This window comes from Microchirus variegatus (assembly GCF_963457635.1).
Source record: "Microchirus variegatus genome assembly, chromosome: 15".
NCBI lineage: Eukaryota > Metazoa > Chordata > Actinopteri > Pleuronectiformes > Soleidae > Microchirus > Microchirus variegatus.
Genome location: NC_139816.1, coordinates 21,969,078 through 21,989,328, shown reverse-complemented (window position 1 = coordinate 21,989,328; position 20,251 = coordinate 21,969,078). Strand labels below are relative to the sequence as shown.

Genomic DNA, 20,251 nt, shown 5'->3' with positions numbered 1-20,251 from the left:
AATATCCAAAACCCAAGACCATATTCTTGTCTCATGTCATGATATAAATATAATACCCATACATTGCCCAGCCCTAACTTTGGGTATCCTTTATTTAGAAATACACATGTGGTGAAAGATTCTGCTTGCACTATGGGTAGTGACGTACTATGACGTGTTGATATGTTTTTAATATTAACCAATGGACAATCATTTTTGCATTGTGACAGCCTTTGTTATCTATTGTTATTTTTGTTTTGCCATCTCTGTGAGCCTTATGATGTAATTTATTCAATTAGACACAGCACATTTTGTGGAGAAGGTTTCAGTATCAAGATAGATTAAGATACTGCCCAACACCAATGTGCAGTAAACCAAGTCCTGCTTGTCCTGTGTGACTTGTTGAAATGTGGCTGTAAGTTGGCCGTCTAGAGTCTGCTTTAGAAAATGGTCAGCACTTAATGTATACTCTGTGTATAGAAAGTGGGGTAAAATGTACAAAAAGACTAGCAGTTCTGATTAACACCAATCTAATCTGATTTTACAGTGGGTCATTTATGCATGCTAATGACAGTTGTTTTTTTTGTTTTGTTTTTTTTGTTTAACAGCTACATGTCACATGAACTCAATTTTATTTCAACCAAATGGTGCACTGTTCATCAAGGAATGCTTACTGATATTGCAAAATTTCAGCTGATAAAACAAAGTGTGTTCACACGACTAGCAGTTAAAACTCCAGAGATCACCCAGAGGAGCTTGATGTATGAATGCAAATGTGCAGAGTTTCTCCAGTGATTCCCCTACCAGCTCCCAAGAAATAACCTCCAGATAAAAAAATATAAATGCAACCATCACTGAATTATAGTAACCCCACCTTCCACAAATGGAACAAATATGTGTGTGCTATCTGCTAGGTTTTGATAAGGCCATCAGCCCCATGACTTTGATAGTCTTAATTGGTTCATGAAAATGGCATTAACGAATCATTCTGAAAATATCTTGCAAGGCATCAATTAACATATAATTTATCAATCAACAATAAGCAGGCATGTACATGTCTTGCACAAGATGTGCGCCAACAGCACTATTTTGCAGCCATAAAGACCATTTCTGCTAGTAGATAGTAAACAACACTGTAAATTAGGCAAAGTAATTCATGTATTTGTTAATAATGCCTAAACTCTCCCTTTTCCCCAGAGGAGAACACATTTAACAAAATTGTGACCTTTTTGCATGACACCCAATATTATTGGGTCCCCATTTGTAGGTTGCACAACTAGATTTTAATGAAGAGAAACTAGATCAAAGACCAGGCTAGAGAATGATGTCGTCATAATAATATGCATTACCATCATGGTGGCCACCACAACAAAGCACCATTTAAAAATAGTTTTGTCCATAATTTGCATGAAAAATTACACTCTGTGAAAATAAATAAATAAATAATAATATTAACACATGTTTATGGTGTTTTAGGGTGAGATCCAATTAGTTTTTAGGGTGTTTGTTCCGAAGTTGTAAAAGTTTCATATTCTTTTTGGACCGTGACTAGAATAGAATAGCTCAATGACAAATCCTAAGATTGGCAGCTGATCAGTTAGATTTTATAGTATTAAATCCCAAACAAAGCTCTTAACAATTCTTGTGTGAAGGAGGTATTACTGAATATACATGTGGCAAAAATAACAGAGGTTGTAATATGAAGCAAAGTTTAACTTTTGCAAGTAAACTGCATTTATAGGTATCAGATATCTCTTCATTGTTTGGACACACATTTCCATTTACTTGAATGAGGTGTGTCCAAACTTTTGACTGGTAGTCTATACTTAGAATATTGCTAGATTTACTTTTATCAATGAACCCAACTAATTGCAATTAGTTATCAAGCTTAAGAAGATTGGAGAAAAACATACTTCAGTTTTACGTTTGGTTTTGAAATTACATTGTGTTCAAATATTAAGGCATGTGTCAAGCTTCAAAATCAGAAACTGTGATGCTCAGAGGCAGAAAAAAGGTCTGTGTATTGTTACAGATACACTGATGTTCGACACTATAGGGGGCATATAATACATGTATATATACTCCTTAAAAAAACGTTATATCGGTCACTTATTTCTCCCCTTCAACAATACCAGTTGGTTTTGTATCTTTGGAAAGGGTTAATCACCTTTACAACGAGGTACAACTTCTATCGTGCATTCATTGAATAAGCAACACATCTAAATGTGTGGATAGAGCCCCCCAAAAATGTGCCAAAACCCCCTGCTATATTCTCCTGTTGGTATTCACTCTTGTTTTGTTTTGATTACTGTGGGAGAGTGCAATTATCCAATCCACCAAGTAACTCAAAACAACAATGAATACCAAGGGAATATTTAGAATTTCGGCACTGCCCACACCTTTAGCTGTGTTGCTTATTCCTCAGTAAACAAAGTTGTCAACAATTGTAGTACAGGTGTTACCTTGTTACCATTTGGATTACCTTGTGTTTCATTCTAAAATTTTATATACAAAAAAAAAATCAATGGTCGTTTCTGTCTATTCCCATTCAAGCACAATAAAATAACCTCTACAATGGTAGGCATGTTTGTTGATGCATGTGAGTTGGTGCTCGGCACTGCCCTCTAGAGTAAGTATTGCATCACATCCATACCAATGCAAAAGACGCATGGCGTATGTAAGGTAGTGATCGATATAACGTTTGACAGGTATGGAAGTATAAATGGGCCTTTAGACCTTTTTGTTTTCTGCTAAGATGGTGGAGTAAAACATTGCGATTACTACCACAGTTATGGTGCTTTTCCACTACACGGTATCAGCACGACTCGACTCAGCACAGCTCGACTCTACTGTATTTTTTAGCTTTTCTATTAGGTATAGTACCTGGTAATACGTGCTCTGGAAAGGTTCCAAGCGAGCTGAGCTGATACAAAAAAATGTGATGCCGACAGACTGCATTACTGACTGAGAGAAGACTTAAAAATCCTGAGACATAATCTCAAACATTTAGCAAGGACATTTCTAAAATATGAATAATTAACAGAGGGGTGTGGTGAATTTAGTGACAGCACTGCCGTCATGACATCTTCCGCCATATTTCAGTTCAGTGACTGTGTCAGACAGAGTTTGTGCTCCGGTCATGCAGGAAGTACTGAACTAATCGTTTTAATTAACTGATTCTAATGATTCAGTACACAGAAAGTAACTGCTTAACTAGTCAGTGTGTGTCGCATATAAAATGTCACCGCAGTTAGAAGGAGCTGTGTTATACAAATCCACCCACGTTGAGGAGGTACTATAGTAATGGAAAACAATACCAAATTGAGTAAAGTTGAGCCGTGCCAAGCCCAGTCGTGCTGGAGCTGTACAGTGAAAAAGCACCATTACTACTTCAGATAAGCCCTTAGCATGGGCGGTGCAACAGTGAAACTTTTACTGCACCACGTCCCATTTGTCATATACCAGTCTTGCAGTTTATGAAAAATTCATAAAATTAAAAATTAAATAAATACCAGTTTTCATTATGAAATGGTATACCGCCCAGCACTATTTTGGAATCAATAAAAAGTCGGTCAGCCTGTGTGTCATGGTTGCATCATGACATCACAACCTCCTCCCTAAACTGCTTAAAACACTTAATTAGCGATTTGCATTTCTAGCAAAAAAAGTTATTTCAATATTCAATGATATTATTGATCAAGTATTCCAAACAAAAATGAGCACTAGTCAAAGTAATGCAGGATTCCCAGCATGTTGAGCACATGAGATTATTTCAAAGTCTGTTCTAAATGTCTTCATGTCTGCACGAGCTAGTGTGTTGAATTCGAGTGACCTTGAGTGTCATGAAAGGCGCCTCCAAATAAAATGCAATATTATTATTATTATTATTATTATAATTATAAATAAGTGTCAGCTTCAAGATGCATTCATGAAATTGCTTAAATTGTGTCACTTTTGAAAACACACATGAACTCCAATGCCAAAATGCTTTCTGCTGCTGCCACCTTGTGATAATAGATGCACCACAATTAGTGTAGACATTGGAGAAGATATGTTAGTTTTGTGTCTTTTTAATATATTATGTCACAGTGACTGACCAACGTTTTGTAATGAGGTGAGTATTGAATAATCAAATACTCGTGCCCATCCCTACACTAAACATCATCATAATGGTGGGCAGACAGGTAAGACAGGTATTTCCTAGTACCATACTACTACTTAAATATTCTTGGTCATGTTTATTGTGTAATGTTGCAAGGGCAACGGACACTAGATTTTTTTTAAATTACCATGTTATTATTTATTTAACTCCACTGATGGCTTATTGAGGACATGCCGAGGCTTTTAATAAATAAGATTAAATATGGTTTTAAAAACAAAGCAAAGAGCTTCAATATGCCAGCAAGACAATGACAAAATATATATTAAATATTAAAATAAGTTACATTTTCATATTTACCAATAGCACATAGATATCTTGACAATGTGCAACCAAAATGAATCATAATATGGGCTTTGTGCTTCACAGTGTAGGTCTAGAATGCATACTTGTTGTGTCTAGGTTTTGCATAACTGTCAATGTTTGAAGTCGCGCAATTCTTCTACTGCTATGCTAGGTGACAAATTCTAAACCCAAGCTTTTTTAACCATACCTATTTTCGGGATCATCATCATCTTCGGCTGCCCACGAAGGCCCAGACTGCTCCTCATCTCCTGTGAAGACAAAAGGTGGCACAGAGAAACTGATTAACTAAACTTAATGTGTTTGAACACAAAAATATCATCCATTATGTAAAACCAACACAAAACGAAAATCTACATTGCATAGAGCTCAGGATGTCACATGAATCAGTTTCTATGAACCGTCATCATGGCAGCTTAAGATGCGGCAAAAATTAACAGGACAGAATAGACCTGTCAAAATTTTACTACGAACCAATATTTTTTCACAAATCAAAATGTTTATTGCACTAATGAACAAAAGATTAGAAACATTAAATTAAAGTGCCTTGACCTGCATAAAGGGCTTATTGTTATTATTATTGTAGTGGCTCAAGTGACATATGGCGTGTTTCCACTAGCTCGACTTATTTTCTTTCCCCATCAATGATAGTACCTGGTACTTTTTTTTTTAAAGTGCCTGCTACCTGTCATCAGACTGCTGTGCACTGATTGGTCAGAGTGCCGTCACAGGAAAAATCTAACCAAACAATGACGAAATGTAGATCAGTTACAAAGACTAAACAATACTGTAAATGTGGGTTCATTTTTTTTTTAGCAAGGAAATGTCTAAAACCTCATTATTTAACAGCGGAGTCTGGTGTTTTCAGCCCAATACCTGGACCTGACTGCAATAGAAAACTTGTCGGGTGACATCAAAAATGTTGTTTCTGAGGCAAGAAATGCAAAATGCACACTGTTGTGGTTGTAGGCATTGTAGCACAACAACATCTCCTCCTGCTAACCCGAAGCTGTTGCCGATTAATAGTAACCATCATAACTGCTGATTTGGGCGACACATCGACCGAACTCGAACCACCTCCGGCTTCTCCAAAAATGAGTGGAATTATTTAGCATTCCCCGTGAGTTATGTCAAAAATGTTTGCGTTGTCTGCAAGAAAACGGATCTGTGCTAAATGAGAGAGAAAAAAAAGATGGATAATTGAATCGAAGCGTGGCTTTAAGATCAAAAATCAAATCGAAGCAATGTCAGCTTGCTGTTTTAGTTTGATTTAGTTGTGCAACATCCACGTCTTCACTTTTCTGTTGGTATTTATCTTGATACAAAAATAAATAAGATTCACCTGAAGATTGGTGGAATGCTGCTGCTCCCAGTAAAGCCACATCATCAGTGATTGGCTTCATCTTCTGGTCACTTCCGTCGCTTCCAGAGTCATCGTCCTGTTCGTCTTCACTCAATGAGGATGATGATTCCATTACTTCCTGGCGATAATTAGGCTTTGCCTTCACGGCCCTTAGTCTTCCCTGCTTTCTGGCCAATCCTTCCTCTTCTCTTTTAATGAGGCGACACTTGCCTCTTGAACTCAGCTTGTTTATACTTTGCATATCCTTCTGCGAGTCTTGCTCATCATCATCATCTGTCCCACTTCCTCTTCTAGCTTTGACTCTTCTGTCACTAGAGTTGGCCTCATGGGAGCAGTCCAGCATCTTGCGTTTGCGACACATCTTCTTGGGTGAGATTGGAGTGTTCTTATTGAACCAGAAGAGACATTTCTTGGCAACCTTCCTCGATGCTTTTGCATCATCTTCATCACTCTGGGCTTCATCAGAGCTCTCAGTCATAGCTGCTCGCTCAAGCAGAGCTGGGGGAACTTCATCCGAGTCCGAGTCATCTCGTGCTGTGCTTAGACCTTGCTCTTCAGTGTTTTTTGCTTGTGCTGTGATGATGGTTACCTCTGGGTCAGAATCACTTTCACTGTCTGCTGGTGACAGAGATGGCTGGGCCTTGACATCACTTGGTCGACGCAAAGGTGTCGTTTTGACACGAGGAGACCTTCTATTGCCTTGTTCCTCTTCTAGGAGTCGAGATGCACTGGTGCTGTCATTGCTTATTTTCCGGTCAATTTTAGCACATGCAGCACCTGTCTCATTATGTTCTGGTTCATCTTTTCCTTTGCACTTTTCATCCATTGAGTTAATGGTGTCGCCCATCTCTGGGGCATTAGAGGAGGCTTCTGTCTCCACAGGTACAGGTGTAAGTTTGACTACTAGTTTTTTAGTCATGTTGACCTCAGTTTCAGAGGGCTTCTGGTCAGTCTTTTGTGTCGTCTGTGTGGAATCATGTGAAGTTGAATCTACATCCTCCCCAGGGCAGTCCTGCACACCATCTATGAAACACTTTGGGTCAGATTCATCATCTTCCACAAGTTCAGCTGCCAATTTCTGCAAGTCACTCAAACGTGTCTCATTAGAGATGTCTAACTCTGTGTCTGCTGCAGGTTGAGAGTCAAAGTCATCACTAAGATACTTTTCCCAACAGCTTAAAACATCCAAGTCCATGAATTCTTCCTTAAGGCCATCTTCAAACACAGCAAGTGATTTTCGCAAGCCTTTTACTACCGACAAGAAAGACTTTAGGTACAAATGGCGAACGTTAGGGGTTTGTTTGTTTGCTGTTGCTGTATGAATGAAACTGACAAACATGCGGTTTAACATGTTTGTTGAGTCCACTAAATGTTTGGCCTTTTTGGTCAATTCCTTCGGAACCTGCAGGGCACTGTAGTTGAACACCACATTACCATCAATTCCCATGTGATCCCATTTATCCAAAGCAATGTTTTGTGGTAAGTGAGGTAACATGTGATGGAGTTCCATTTTCTCTGGCTCTGCTTGGTTTCTTCTGCGCTGCTGCTGACACAGATGCTCCATATTCTCAAGGACATTGTCACAAGCCATCACTAGATTAAAAAGTGGCTCTGGGCTACACACATAGCAGTACCACTGGCTCTCCAAGATGCCCGACAGCTCCTTCCTTCCCAAATTTCTCAGAATACACTTCTTGCAGAAGGCATTACTGCAGAAGTCACAGCAGATCAAGTTGCCTCCTTCGGCACACCATCTGAATGAAGAAACAGACAACAGAACGGTTTGTCTCAGTCAAAATTAGAGGGGTCAATTTTCTTTTAATGTTGTTTCAGTTTAGATCAGAATAGCCCGTTTCATTTTAAGACCTGCACTCTCCAGTGCAGTAGAAAACATAGACTTCAGTTCCATCATTACAACTGAGCCAAGGTATGTCATACCTAAGCTATCCCTTTATCAGATCAAATATAACTGTCTCCATTCTGCTTTTTCTGTCTTTCTGTATAAATTTAAATACATGAAATGCGAGGCAAAACACATTTTTTAGTGCTTTTAACAGCATTTATCAAGTTTCTGATGACAAAAAAATATATTATTAAATGATTATGAAACAATTCTTAAAAAAAACAATACTTAATAATTAATTAATGGCATTAAAATACCTTTACAGGGATCAGATAAATACCGGATAGTGTTTCACCACATGTATTTACACCTGGTATTAACATGCACGCACATCAAGATCTGATTGCACCAAGTACCTCTGTTCCACTCAGTTCTCCTTCAGTTCAATCTGGTCACAGTGGTTTGGCAACTCGAATAACAATCCGTCCTCTGTGTCATTTACTTACAAGTGGTCAGGGACTATCTGATTGCAATCCAATCACAGAAAATGCATTTTAATGCCAGGTGTAAAGGGGGCCCCGTTTCATTTCTTTGATGGCTTGACTTTAAATATGTATGGGTATTGAATTGAAGGGATGATGTGGAATGGAGAATTTCGAAGTTATAGTGTCTTTTAAGTCAGGCTCTGTCCCATTGAAAAAAAAATGCAATGAGCATATCATAGAAAAGCAACAAACCCAGAGCAACTTACAGGATATTAACTAAATGAGTAAAGAAGAGTTGGGGACAGTCGTGTTCAATTAAAAACTACACAAACATTATTTTATAGCAGTATAGATACAGTCATCAGCCTATTTATATTTTACTGATGTTATCGCAGTGATATCAATGCATTTACACATTTGTGTGATGAAAAACAAATAAATAAGAGCAATCAACATCATGACAGTCCTGGTTGAAATGTTAAAAATCCTACCTGCACTGCTCATCCATTCCATCTCCATCCTTGCTGATGTCGTCACTCAGGTAATACTTGTAGCAAGACTAAAAAAAAAGCATTTAATGACAAGGTTTCAGAAACACTGACAATATGGCAAGTTAAAAAAAAATGAAACCACGAAAGACTTACACCGAACACCGAAACAACACGACTGAAACAGGATATTGTGAAGGCGCATGCAAAAACGGCAGCCAGCAAGCACCTGTCTATTCCCGCTTAAGCTAGGTTTATGGTCGCCGTAGTACGGTGGCCCTGAGGTGCAAAACAAAAATGCAAATCACAAAACACAAATGCAAATCAAAGAACACAAAACAAAAAACACAAACGCAAATCACCAAACACAAACTCAAATCACAAAGCAGAAAACACAAAAACCTTAACTCAAAACAAAAAAGGTAGGTATCCACGATCGACCGGGATCGTCGCTCATTGGACGGACGCACAGTCTGTGTTTTTAACAGGAAGGAAAGGCACCAGACACCTATTCACCCTGCTATCATGTATGTCTGCTATCCACCAAAAGGGGTTATTTTAAACATCCACAGGTGTATGCTTGGTGCATGTTATTTTGCGTAACATGTAGTACTTCCAGTTCAGGGTGACTGTTGAATATGGGGCTGTTTTCGGTCAAGGAGCTAATGAAAATGACGTTAACGGATGTCCGTCGCCACCAAAATGGATAAGAGGTTTAAGCTATATGCTTCCTCATCCATATGTGACAACAAGTCGCAAAAAGCCATGTACTGATGGAGGGGTTATCAAAGAGTGCATGATACGCAGTAGCTGAAACCTTACTTGAGGGGAAACAGAAAGAAGAGCTTTGTGAGAAAATAAAGCAAATACCTACGTCAGCATCATCAGCCACAAAGAAAAGTGAAATGTTAACTTATGATGTGCTAGCCAAGCTGGATGAAGCCCAGCCAATGTGTTGGCTTAGCTGTAGATGAGTCCACTGATGTGTGTGACAATGCTCAGCTGTTAATTTACGTAAGGTTCTTCAACAAAGACAAGAAAGTGTTCTGTGAAGATCTGTTAGGTGTAACTCGCCTTCAGACCAGTACAAGAAGAGAGGACGTCTACCTGGCCATTAAGGAGATGTTAAAGCGAGGAATAGAATCAAAACAAGTGGTTTCAATAACCACAGATGGACCCCCTGCCATGATAGGGAGAGAGAAAGGAGCATTGGCAAGAATGAGGACAACAAAAGCTCTGGAATGTGATAGGACAATCCTGAGCGCATCTCTTACCACTGTATAATTCATCAATCTGTCCTATGCTGCACCCTGTCACATGAGCATGCTGAAATGATGAACACAATGATGAAGATGGTACATTTTCTCAGAGCATCCTCTTCCCATCAGCATTGCATGTTCAGGGAATTCCTCTGAGAAGTTGATGCAAAAGCTGATGATCTTTTGCTGCACAAAAATGTGAGATGGCTTAGAAAAGGCAGGGTGTTGGAGCCCTTCTGGTCCATCAGAGGGGAAATGGCAGCTTTCTTAGGAGAGCTGAGAAGTCCGAAGGCAACAGAGTTTTCTCTCTTTTTAAAAGATAAATAAAAAGGACGGATAATGTGGCCTTATATTACTTCACACCTTAATTAACTTAATTTGAAGCTACAGAGCAAGGACAATTCAATTTGTGAATTGATGACAGCTGTTGAGGTGTTCAAGGAAGACCTGCAGGGAGACTGTGCACACTTCCCAGCAGTGCAGGAACAGATTCAGGGACAGAGAGATGCGTCTTCTTTAGTCGACTTTAACTTCCGCAAATATTTTGACAGCTTCGGACATCAACTGACCTTATTCATTCAGAACCAGGGATGCACCGATCCACTTTTTTCACTTACGATCCAATACCTGAATTTGGATATCTGCTTTAATATTATTAACAGCATTATTGTTGAATTTATATCAGGCTTTAATAAACTCCAAGTATGATATGTACGACTTTACAGTAACACATCTCGAAATTTTCAGCCATAAACCTAAATATGAGAACGCAGAATTCTGGCACACGAGACGGACGGACGGACAGACAGTGGATGTTCAGTCTCATGTTGTTGTTGTTGTTGAGGATTCTGATTGGCTTGTATGGCTTTTTCCTTCTTCCTACACTGCCGCCCACTGGCTTGGTGTAGTTATGATGGCTCTCGACAGCTTACTTATTAATATAAATGGAAACTTTTTTGAAAACGACGATGTGTGCACAAAGTTATTTTGGAAAACGGAGGGAAGATAATATCCGTTTTTAAAAATATCCATCTAGTGTAAATGTAGCCTTAATCATTGATTTAATTAATTGACATTTTCTTCCACCGGACATTTTGTCCAGTGACATTTTTTCAGATTCAGGTCAGGTGATTGACTTGGCCTTTGCATAACATTCCACTTATTTGCCTTGAAACTCGGCCAAAATCACATGACAACGGCTTTTTAAAACAGAGACAGTTGGGATTACGTCGGCTGCAGCAAGAAGTCACACAGCACTTCAAGTGGGCAAATGATGGGCCTCTCCAAATGCAACTGATTGATCTCCAAGCAGATGTGGTGCTGAAAGAGCAGTTTGGAAGAACTGACCCCGCCACTTTCTGGCTCCTAATGGTCTCTGAGACAGCATTCCCAGGTGTGAGGAAAGTAGCCCTGTATGTCTTGACCATGTTTGGCTCAACATACAGCTGTGAGGCAGCTTTCTCTGCAATTAACATAATTAAAACTAAATATTGTTCCAGGCTCACCAATGAGCACATTCACATGTGCATGAGAATGGCCCTGATACCACTCCAGCCCAGATTTAAAATCCTGGCAGGACAAGCAAGAGTTCAGTTCTCTCACTATTACAAACAACAGAATGTGGGGGAGTGGGATAGAGGGAAAGAAAGAGAAACTAGAACTGTTCAGCATTAAGATGTGTTGGGATCTGTGTAAAATTTGCTGAGACTGTTGAAACGAAAAAAAAGTGAAACTCAAGCCACTGTTATAATTTATTTCTCAAAACTAAAGTAATTATTTTAAGATTATTATTGTATTTATTGCCACCATTTTATTTTTATATGCAGCCTTTCCTTGCCTTTAACAGAGAAGAAAATAATACATATGTTCAGTGTTACAAATCGATATAATTATATAAAAGTGACAATAAATATTGTCAAAATGTTTTTAAATTGTGATCTGATAGTCAGTTGTTGATAACATGCAGACTACTGGGCTACTTCATTATCCCACAACTAAATAATAACGCAAGTTAGATATTGCGATGTTAAGGACCTTTGATGAGGAAATTTTCTCTAAGTGGACCTATTAGAATTTTAGTTGAATATTCCTGCTCTAAGGTTAAAAGGTGTCTGGTTTGGTGTAAATAATGACAATATTAATACTAGGGTCTACCAAGGACCAGAAATCTACAGGGGAGCACCAAAACAATTTTGACATGTGAGCAAAGATGGATTACTGAATGAGCCTACCAGGCCCAAGAGGTCAAGGTGCCCTGAAGCCCAAGTCACTACCTCAAATGTAGGTATTGCCCTTATGTAGCTGGCCATCTCAAAAATGCACCATAATATGTGACCCGCCACGGACAAAGGGGGCGCAAGTCGGCCCAGCGCAAAACGACTAAAACATGAAAAAAGGTTATTTTTTAAAAATGTGGGATTTTTTCGTTTTTTTTCAAAATTGCTCAACTTGAAGTTTGTAAGAAGCCACTACATGCTTCAAATCACAGTATTGTGGGTCTCAAAACCATAAACTTTGTATTTGAATTAAGGTTGTTTGATCGCTGTGAATCATTCCTAGTTTGGGTGTGTATGGAGTTAGATTTGTGTCTTTATTATTCAATCAAAAAAAAGTTTGCTTCAATTAAAAAAAATGTTTTCAATCAAAAAATCATTCACTTCAATAAAAAAAAAACTTTTTAATCAAAGAAAAAAATTGTTTGGATGCAAAAATATATTTGAGACTCAAAAAAATGCATTTGAACACTGTTTTTCTTTGATTGAAAATGTTTTCTTTGATTGAAGTGAAGGTTTTTTTGGTAAGAAGCAAGTTTTTGATTGAAGTAATGCTGTTTTGTGTTTGGGCCATATTATGGGTAGGACATTTGTGTCTTAATTATTAAATCGCAAAAAAAGTTGCTTCAAACAAAAAAAATATTTTCAATCAAAGAAAAAAAATTAAGTGTGGTTGTTTTTTATTGAAAATGTTTTTTTTTTCGATTTGAAGTGAAAAAAGTTTTGAAGTCGTTTTTTTTTTTGTTTGAAGTGAAAAAAGTTTTGAAGTCTTTTTTTTGATTGAATCATTTTGACACAAACGTTCCCCAGTGGGCGGGTGCTTCCCCATTGGTCAGACATGTTTGAGTGACAAGTGTCTACACCAATGATGTCTTTCTGACAAGCAAGTCATGGTCGTCAGCAAGTCAGGTTGCAGTGCAGTGGCAAAACAGTATTAAAATGATTTGTGTCGTGTTATTATCCCACTCTGTTTGATATTTCGATTAAACATAAAGCTTGGTGTTAGATATCTCACGCCGTCATAGTGCACGAACGGCTAGCTGATAACGTTAGCCCATGGCTCTGCACACTGAATGAATTGTTTATTTTACTTAAGTACAGAGGTTTGCTATGTTATAATAAGTAACGTAATTAGTGGTCAAACAACAGTCTCTCTCTCTCTCTCTCTCTCTCTCTCTCGCGAGAGAAGGCGCAGCGAGTACACATGTCCGCGGCCCAGGGAAGCGGCGAGGTCCGGGTGGGGGCGCTGTAAAGCAGACGGCCGGAGAGCTGACTGCCACCTTCACCCCGAACCTTTCCAAGCCGACCTAGAGCCGGTCGCGGCTCACCACCGGCGGAGGAAATGCGCCCCGCGGGGGCCAGCCGACAGCCAGTGGCGAAGAAGACCCCGCGAGGGAGCTCTCTCCGCACACTGGACCCTACCTTACAGGCAGGGCTGCGGGCAACAGTTGGTGTAGACACTTGTCACTCAAACATGTCTGACCAATGGGAAAGCACACGCCCACTGCGGAACGTTTGTGTCAAAATGATTCAAACAAAGAAAAAACGACTTCAAAACTTTTTTCACTTCAATAAAAAAAACATTTTCAATCAAAGAAAAAAAGTGTTCAAATTAAATTTTTTGAGTCTCAAATATTTTTTGCAATCAAACACTTTTTTTCTTTGATTGAAAATGATTTTTTTTATTGAAGTGATTTCTTTTAATTGAAAATATTTTTTTTTGTTTGAAGCAACTTCTTCTTTGATTGAGTTATAAAAACACAAATGCCCTACCCATAATATGGCCCAAACGCAAAACAGCATTACTTCAATCAAAAATTTGCTTCTAACCAAAAAAACCTTCACTTCGATCAAAGAAAACATTTTCAATCAAAGAAAAACAGTGTTCAAATGCATTTTTTTGAGTCTCAAATATATTTTTGCATTCAAACAATTTTTTTCTATGATTGAAAAGGTTTTTTTTGATTGAAGTGAATGTTTTTTTGATTGAAAACGTTTTTTTTGATTGAAGCAAACTTTTTTTTGATTGAATAATAAAGACACAAATCTAACTCCATAGGTGTGGCGATCTTTCCAGAGCTTTTGTTGTTTTTTCGGCCAATCAGCTGATGGTCACGGAGAATACACATGGCTAATTTATATGCACGTGAGGCAGCTGCTAGAGAGGGAGGGGGGAGAGAAAGTGTGTGGAACTTTCCAGCAGTTATTGAGCGTGTGCAGTGTGAAATCAAAGCGTGATTGTCATCAAAGCAGACGTCATCAAAGCTTGCTCTGAGCAAGAAAACCGGACAATAATTAAATTGTGGGTGAACTTCTTAACAAAGACAGAGACAGCACTTCTGCTGGTGAGTGGACTGTTAGCATTTTAAGCTAGCGATCTTTAAGCTAACGTGTTAGCAGACTTTATCGTCACAAAAACAACAAACAGATTGATTTTGCAGCGGCCGAAAGAGAGCAGGACAGACACAGTAGTTGTCTGAGATGATGACGTGATGCCAGCACTGCTCTATCTCCTTATGGTGAGTTTTCATTAACGTGGTTAATCTACGCAACGTTATTGTTCAGTAACATACAGGGACGTTTTTTCTTGTGCTTGAATCATATGTGAATGACACAGCTTTGCCTATAAAGTATTGACTGTGATGCTAATGATTTAGCAACGAGTTGAGTTATTAGTACATTATCAGCCCATTCAGTAACAGACTGATCCATCCACACTACACCACAGAGCCACTTCAATTTCATTAGTGTCTGTGGCGGCAAGGCAGTTTGATTTGATATTAGAAATATGTGTCTATCTTTGATCCTTCTCTCTTAAGTATATATAGTATATTTTGTTTTATGAAACAACAAAAACAGATGATGGAAATACAGTGGTATGCAAAAGTTTGGGCACCCCTGTAAATTTTCATGATTTTCCTTTATAAATCATTGGTTATTTGGATAAGACATATCAGATAAATATATCATATAGGAGACAAACACAGTGATATTTGAGAAGTGAAATAAAGTTTATATGATTTACATATGATTTGATATATTTAACTGAAATGTCTTTTTAAAACAACCAATGATTTATAAAGGAAAATCATAAAAAATGTAGGGTGCCCAAACTTTTGCATACCACTGTATGACTACACGAGTGCCCCCTTCCTATATTTTTTAAGTTATTTCATTTCAAATCTTAAGAGGATATTATGTCCAGTTTTTTAAATGTATAGTATATGTATTGTTCTGTGTAGCAGTGTAGCTCACAACAATAGTATCTGTGGTCATACAGAGAGGTGTGGTTTCACTGACAGCTTAGACCAGGAGGGGGTTGTTCTATGTAAATGTGATGATTCTGTCTCTTGGCTCCCAGATGGTGTAAATCTTTGAGGCTAAAATTCTCCCTAAAGCAGGAGTGCTTAAATTCAAAGGGCCATATCTTCTTCAAATATTATCAGATTTGCATGTGTTGGACATTGTTGGAAAGCTTAGAAATCACACTTTCAGGCAATAACGGCAAATAACTCAAAATGTCCCTTGGTAGACTTGTTACCAGTTTTGCCATGGCTAGACACATATTGTCACCCTGCTAAAATAATCGCCTAACTCATTTCTTTTCTCATGTTTTTCAGGAAACACAAAAAACTTCACCGCTTAAGTCACACACTTGATCTTAAAGGGGTAAAATCACATGATCTGATCAACCGAGGATTCAGGCGATTTTACCATAGGCCGGCGTCACGAGGAGATGATTTCGGAAAAAAAAAATGACTTGGGAGATTATTTTAAAGCTTCTGTAAACCCAAACCCACAAAAGTCTTCCAACTATGTAATTTAGGGACTTATGTACATAATATTTAACATGTATTGAGAATCGTCGCTTTGGAATAATTTTTCTTTCCACTACCGCCAGCACGGAGGCTTTTTTGTGCCACTGGGCCTGTTTTGTCAGAGCGGTTTGACGAGCCTTCCTGTGCTGCACACCGCCTCCGTTGGAAAATAAAAAAATGACACGTCTTCATCGGTGGTGATAACTTTGAACGCGCTGAACCAAGCATTTGTTTTTTACATTAATACGCTTTCAGAACTGGATAAGTATCTTTCTTGAAGTGGTTAAGTTGTAGCCCACATGCTGTGCAACTGACAATTCCCCACTGCGGGACTATAAAGGACTATCTTATAAAGGACTATCTTATCAATAAAGCGGGATTTATGGTTAAGATATAATTATGTTTGAAGACGACGAGGTCGGCGATAATGACAATGAGTTTGAAGGTTTTGAAAGTGAAGTTTTCAACCGCACACCAGGGGTGAAAGTGGATTTACCTACAGATGCCACACAGCTGTAAGCACTATCACCGTTAAATGTGAAGCAGACTGATAGTCATTACATGCGGTTCTTGTTCTTCACAGTCCATCAGGACTAAATCAAGGCACTGACACAAGTTGATATTAATTTTTTTTCGTTTTTTAATTGAAAATAGCTACTCATCTTGTATGCATCTTGTATCTAAATAAACTCAATTTCCCATGAAAGCCACAGGTGTAAGCTCTCAAATACTTTTTGAATTGTGCTCCTATCTGCTACAGAAGCTGAGAAATCAGTCATTTAGTAGGCATTGAACCTCAGGTTTTAGAGGTCCTTTCTGAAAACACCCATATGTTTGACAGGCATTTTTTCCAGGCGTTTCAGGCCTTAATGGGTTAATAGATACTAATGATGATAAAGACACACATCCTTCAGATTATTAACTTGGGCAGTCTTTGCTTTTACTTTTTTTCATTGATCCTTCACCAAACCTCATCTCCAGCCATTCTTTTAGACTAAATAAAAGTGAACACTCTTAAATGAAGCATTTGTTTTTTACATTAATAAGCAGACTCACCTTGCAAATGAGTACTTTCAGAACTGGATGTCGGTAGAAAGTATCTTTCTTGAAGTGGTTAACTTGTCGCCCACATGCTGTGCAACTGACAATTCCCATGTGCTCTTCTCCTTTAAGAAAACACAGGTATTGTCATTATCAACAAAATGGCTAGAACTACACAGAACTGATGTTTCTACTACACAGTCGTTTTGCTGTGACTTGAACGACAGACTTCACCGACAACACAGTGGTTCCTGGCATGGCCTGATGATTTCCTGCTTGCTTTGTACAAATTAGTTTGTGTCATAACAACCACTGTACAATTAGACTGATGTGTTCCTTTTTGTTTCCTTTGTTTAAAAAAAATTAACCATGTGGCCTGTGTCAAGTTGAACAAAAGTCTGCCAGAGAAAATAAGACAAGTCAATCCAGACTGACCTCTACGTCTTCTTGAGAACTCTTTTCGCAGCACTCCAGATTTTCGGGTGCGAAACTCGGGACCCCTGAAGTAATCTCTTCCATTATCAACAGGTTCAGGTCTGACCAGCACAGTGCCTGTGGAAAACAAACACAACAACATTCAGTAAAATTAGAAATGATCAAGATTAAGGTTACTTACACTCTAGGCAACAAAGAACTTCATTTAAAAAGATTGTTTGCCAAACACAATTGACAACAAGTCTGCAAATACTAAAGAACTACGCAACGATGATACATTTAAATAAAATTTAAAAAAACAATACAACAGAGAAAATAAACCATGACCATGTGACCACCAAAAGACTGAATTAACAATCAACTGCACACTGCTGGTAGAGCCACACTGTTGTTTATGTTCCTAGTTTCCCCAGGAATGTGTTGTTTCATTAGAAATAATTAGGGCTGTTAAAATTAAGATGAAAAAAACTATTAATTTGTGGAAATAACGCGTAATTTTTTTTTCTCACTTTCATTGCGCTACGGGTAGAAGTGCAGTTTATGAACAGGCAAGGCCGGCAACTGCTTGGGGCCCCGAGCCGATAGGGGGCACCCGACACTCGGAGTCTGAGGGCTGTTGCCTAAATGCATCATCAGTGAGCAGCCGCATCCCCGTCCCCCTTAAACAACAATGATTGATTTGCAATGACATCTCAGTAGGAAACCTCCCTAACGGGGCCCCACGTCTCCTCACGTTAACCTGTGTGAAGTTATCGTTCTGCAAGTTGTAAATGAAACTGAAGGAAAATGAAGAGCAGTTATCAATCAGGTCGTTAGAAGAGGAAGAAAAAAAAGAGGATGAAGAAAAAAGAAAGACACAGTTGTAAGTGGCGCTACTGGCGCAGATAATGATATAATCATAACATTAAGAGTAAATGACTGCTGTTACTGAACAGTTACTTTGTCTAACTAACAGGGACACAGACTTGAACAGCAGCTAACATTAGCGTCAGAATGCTAGCTGAAGCTAACGCTAACTAGTAGAAGCAGTGCTTCAAAGGTGCTGATGAGGAATTTCCTGCTGTAGGTTTAGTATCCCCAAGAAAGCTATTTAACTTCTATACTCTGTATTTTGTTTATAATGCGAGTTATTCGCAGTGCAATGTATATATTTTTTTTTAGTTTTTTTTTTTAAAGTTATTTACAGTATTTTATTTTTTCCATATATTTATTTGTCTTATAATGTGGGTTCTTTACAATGTAATGTTTATTTTTTACTAAGTTTGTATAGGTTTTTTAAAAAGTTATTTACAGTATTTTATTGTTCTTTACATTTATATTTTCACATACTTTATTTATCTCTCCGTTCCTACAACAAGAAAGTTGGCATATTTACAAATGATAATTAACTGTGATTAATCCACAGCTACCCTGTGATTAATCGGATTAAAAATGTTAATCTTTCGACAGCCCTAGTAATAATGAAAGATAATGACAACAATACACTTAGTTATAGGGCTGGGCGATATAGACCAAAACTCATATCTCGATATTTTCTGTTCGAATGGCGATATACATTATATATCATAACAATATTTTTCAACAAACTTTTTCAAACCTAATACAGAGGTGGTTTCAAATGCGATTCTGGTCGTTCACAGTTCCGTTTCAATTAGCAGTAAGAGCACTTATAACTTATTAAAATGTGATTGTTAAAATAAAATGCTGATAGAGATAATTTGAAAAATGCCGCAATTTGCGAGGCCATTAATTGGTCAACCCCCAATTATAGGCACCTCAATAAGCAGATCAAATCATCCCATTTCATGTCAACACAGCAGAGTGATTACTGTCAAGTGAAACTTGATGACATACCTTTGGGTAGTCTCGTGATATCAAGCGGACCATTTTCATTTAAAGGCAATTCCACGTCCTCACTTGCATTCGAGTCCCCAGAATGATCCAGTCCAGAGTGCTTTATGACGACAGAAGGTTTTCTGAAACAGTGAAATGGAATTATATTTAAGTTTCAGATATTGGGTAACATTTCTCACAGTTTGACATTTAATGATTTCTGGACAACTTAATTGTGTTGGACAATAGAGTTCAAGAGCTCATATTTTTCTTTCCTGGTAGAGATGCAACTGTGCCAAACAGTTTAAAGGATCTGCGCATTCGATAAAATAATGTATGTAATGCCAACATCAAAGTATGCACTTTCTATAACACACATAACATACGGTAACATACGGCCCAAGGACAGGATCCAGCCAACAAACCATTTTAATCCAGCCCACTATGTCCTCACGGGTTACCTCAAGTTGACTCTTGTACAGCTCACACAGATCAATGTGATATTAGCAGATGAAGTGACAGAATCAGTGCAAAAATGAGCTTCAGAAACCTGTTGAATGTTGCAGTTTGAACCAGTGGACAAGACTGTTCAAAGTCTGATATTAAGAGACATTCGTATGTCGTACGATGCTCAGGATCTTTGATATATAAAGTAAACACAGACCAAACTTTTCAGTTTTGCACCTTCAGATTAATAGTCGGGTCCATTAATATTGGGACATTGACACAAATATCTTCTTATTGGGTTAGTTAGTTGTGCTTTAACTGCACACGTTCAGCTTTAATTTGAGGGCATTCCATCCAAATCAAGTGAACGGTGTAGGAATTACAATACTTTGTGTGCCTCCCACTTTTTAGGGGACCAAAAGTAATTGGACAAACTAAACAATCATAAATCAAACTTTCATAGTTTAATACTTGGTTGCAAATCCTTTGCAGTCAATTACAGCCTGAAGTCTAGAAGGCATAGAC

At 38.2% G+C, this 20,251-nt stretch overlaps 1 protein-coding gene across 1 annotated transcript in view; it reads right to left on the bottom strand.

The window, feature by feature from the left end:
• LOC310937442 (transcriptional regulator ATRX-like) overlaps nucleotides 1–20,251 on the bottom strand; it is a 57,589-nt gene that overhangs the window by 25,869 nt on the left and 11,469 nt on the right. Inside the window, exons 5-10 of the mRNA XM_083901718.1 lie at nucleotides 19,301–19,422; nucleotides 17,447–17,563; nucleotides 17,027–17,136; nucleotides 8,624–8,691; nucleotides 5,784–7,558; nucleotides 4,632–4,692 (exon numbers count right to left, since the gene is read on the bottom strand). Coding sequence (XP_083757844.1) covers nucleotides 4,632–4,692; nucleotides 5,784–7,558; nucleotides 8,624–8,691; nucleotides 17,027–17,136; nucleotides 17,447–17,563; nucleotides 19,301–19,422 — 2,253 coding nt within the window. The remainder of the gene's footprint in view (nucleotides 1–4,631; nucleotides 4,693–5,783; nucleotides 7,559–8,623; nucleotides 8,692–17,026; nucleotides 17,137–17,446; nucleotides 17,564–19,300; nucleotides 19,423–20,251) is intronic.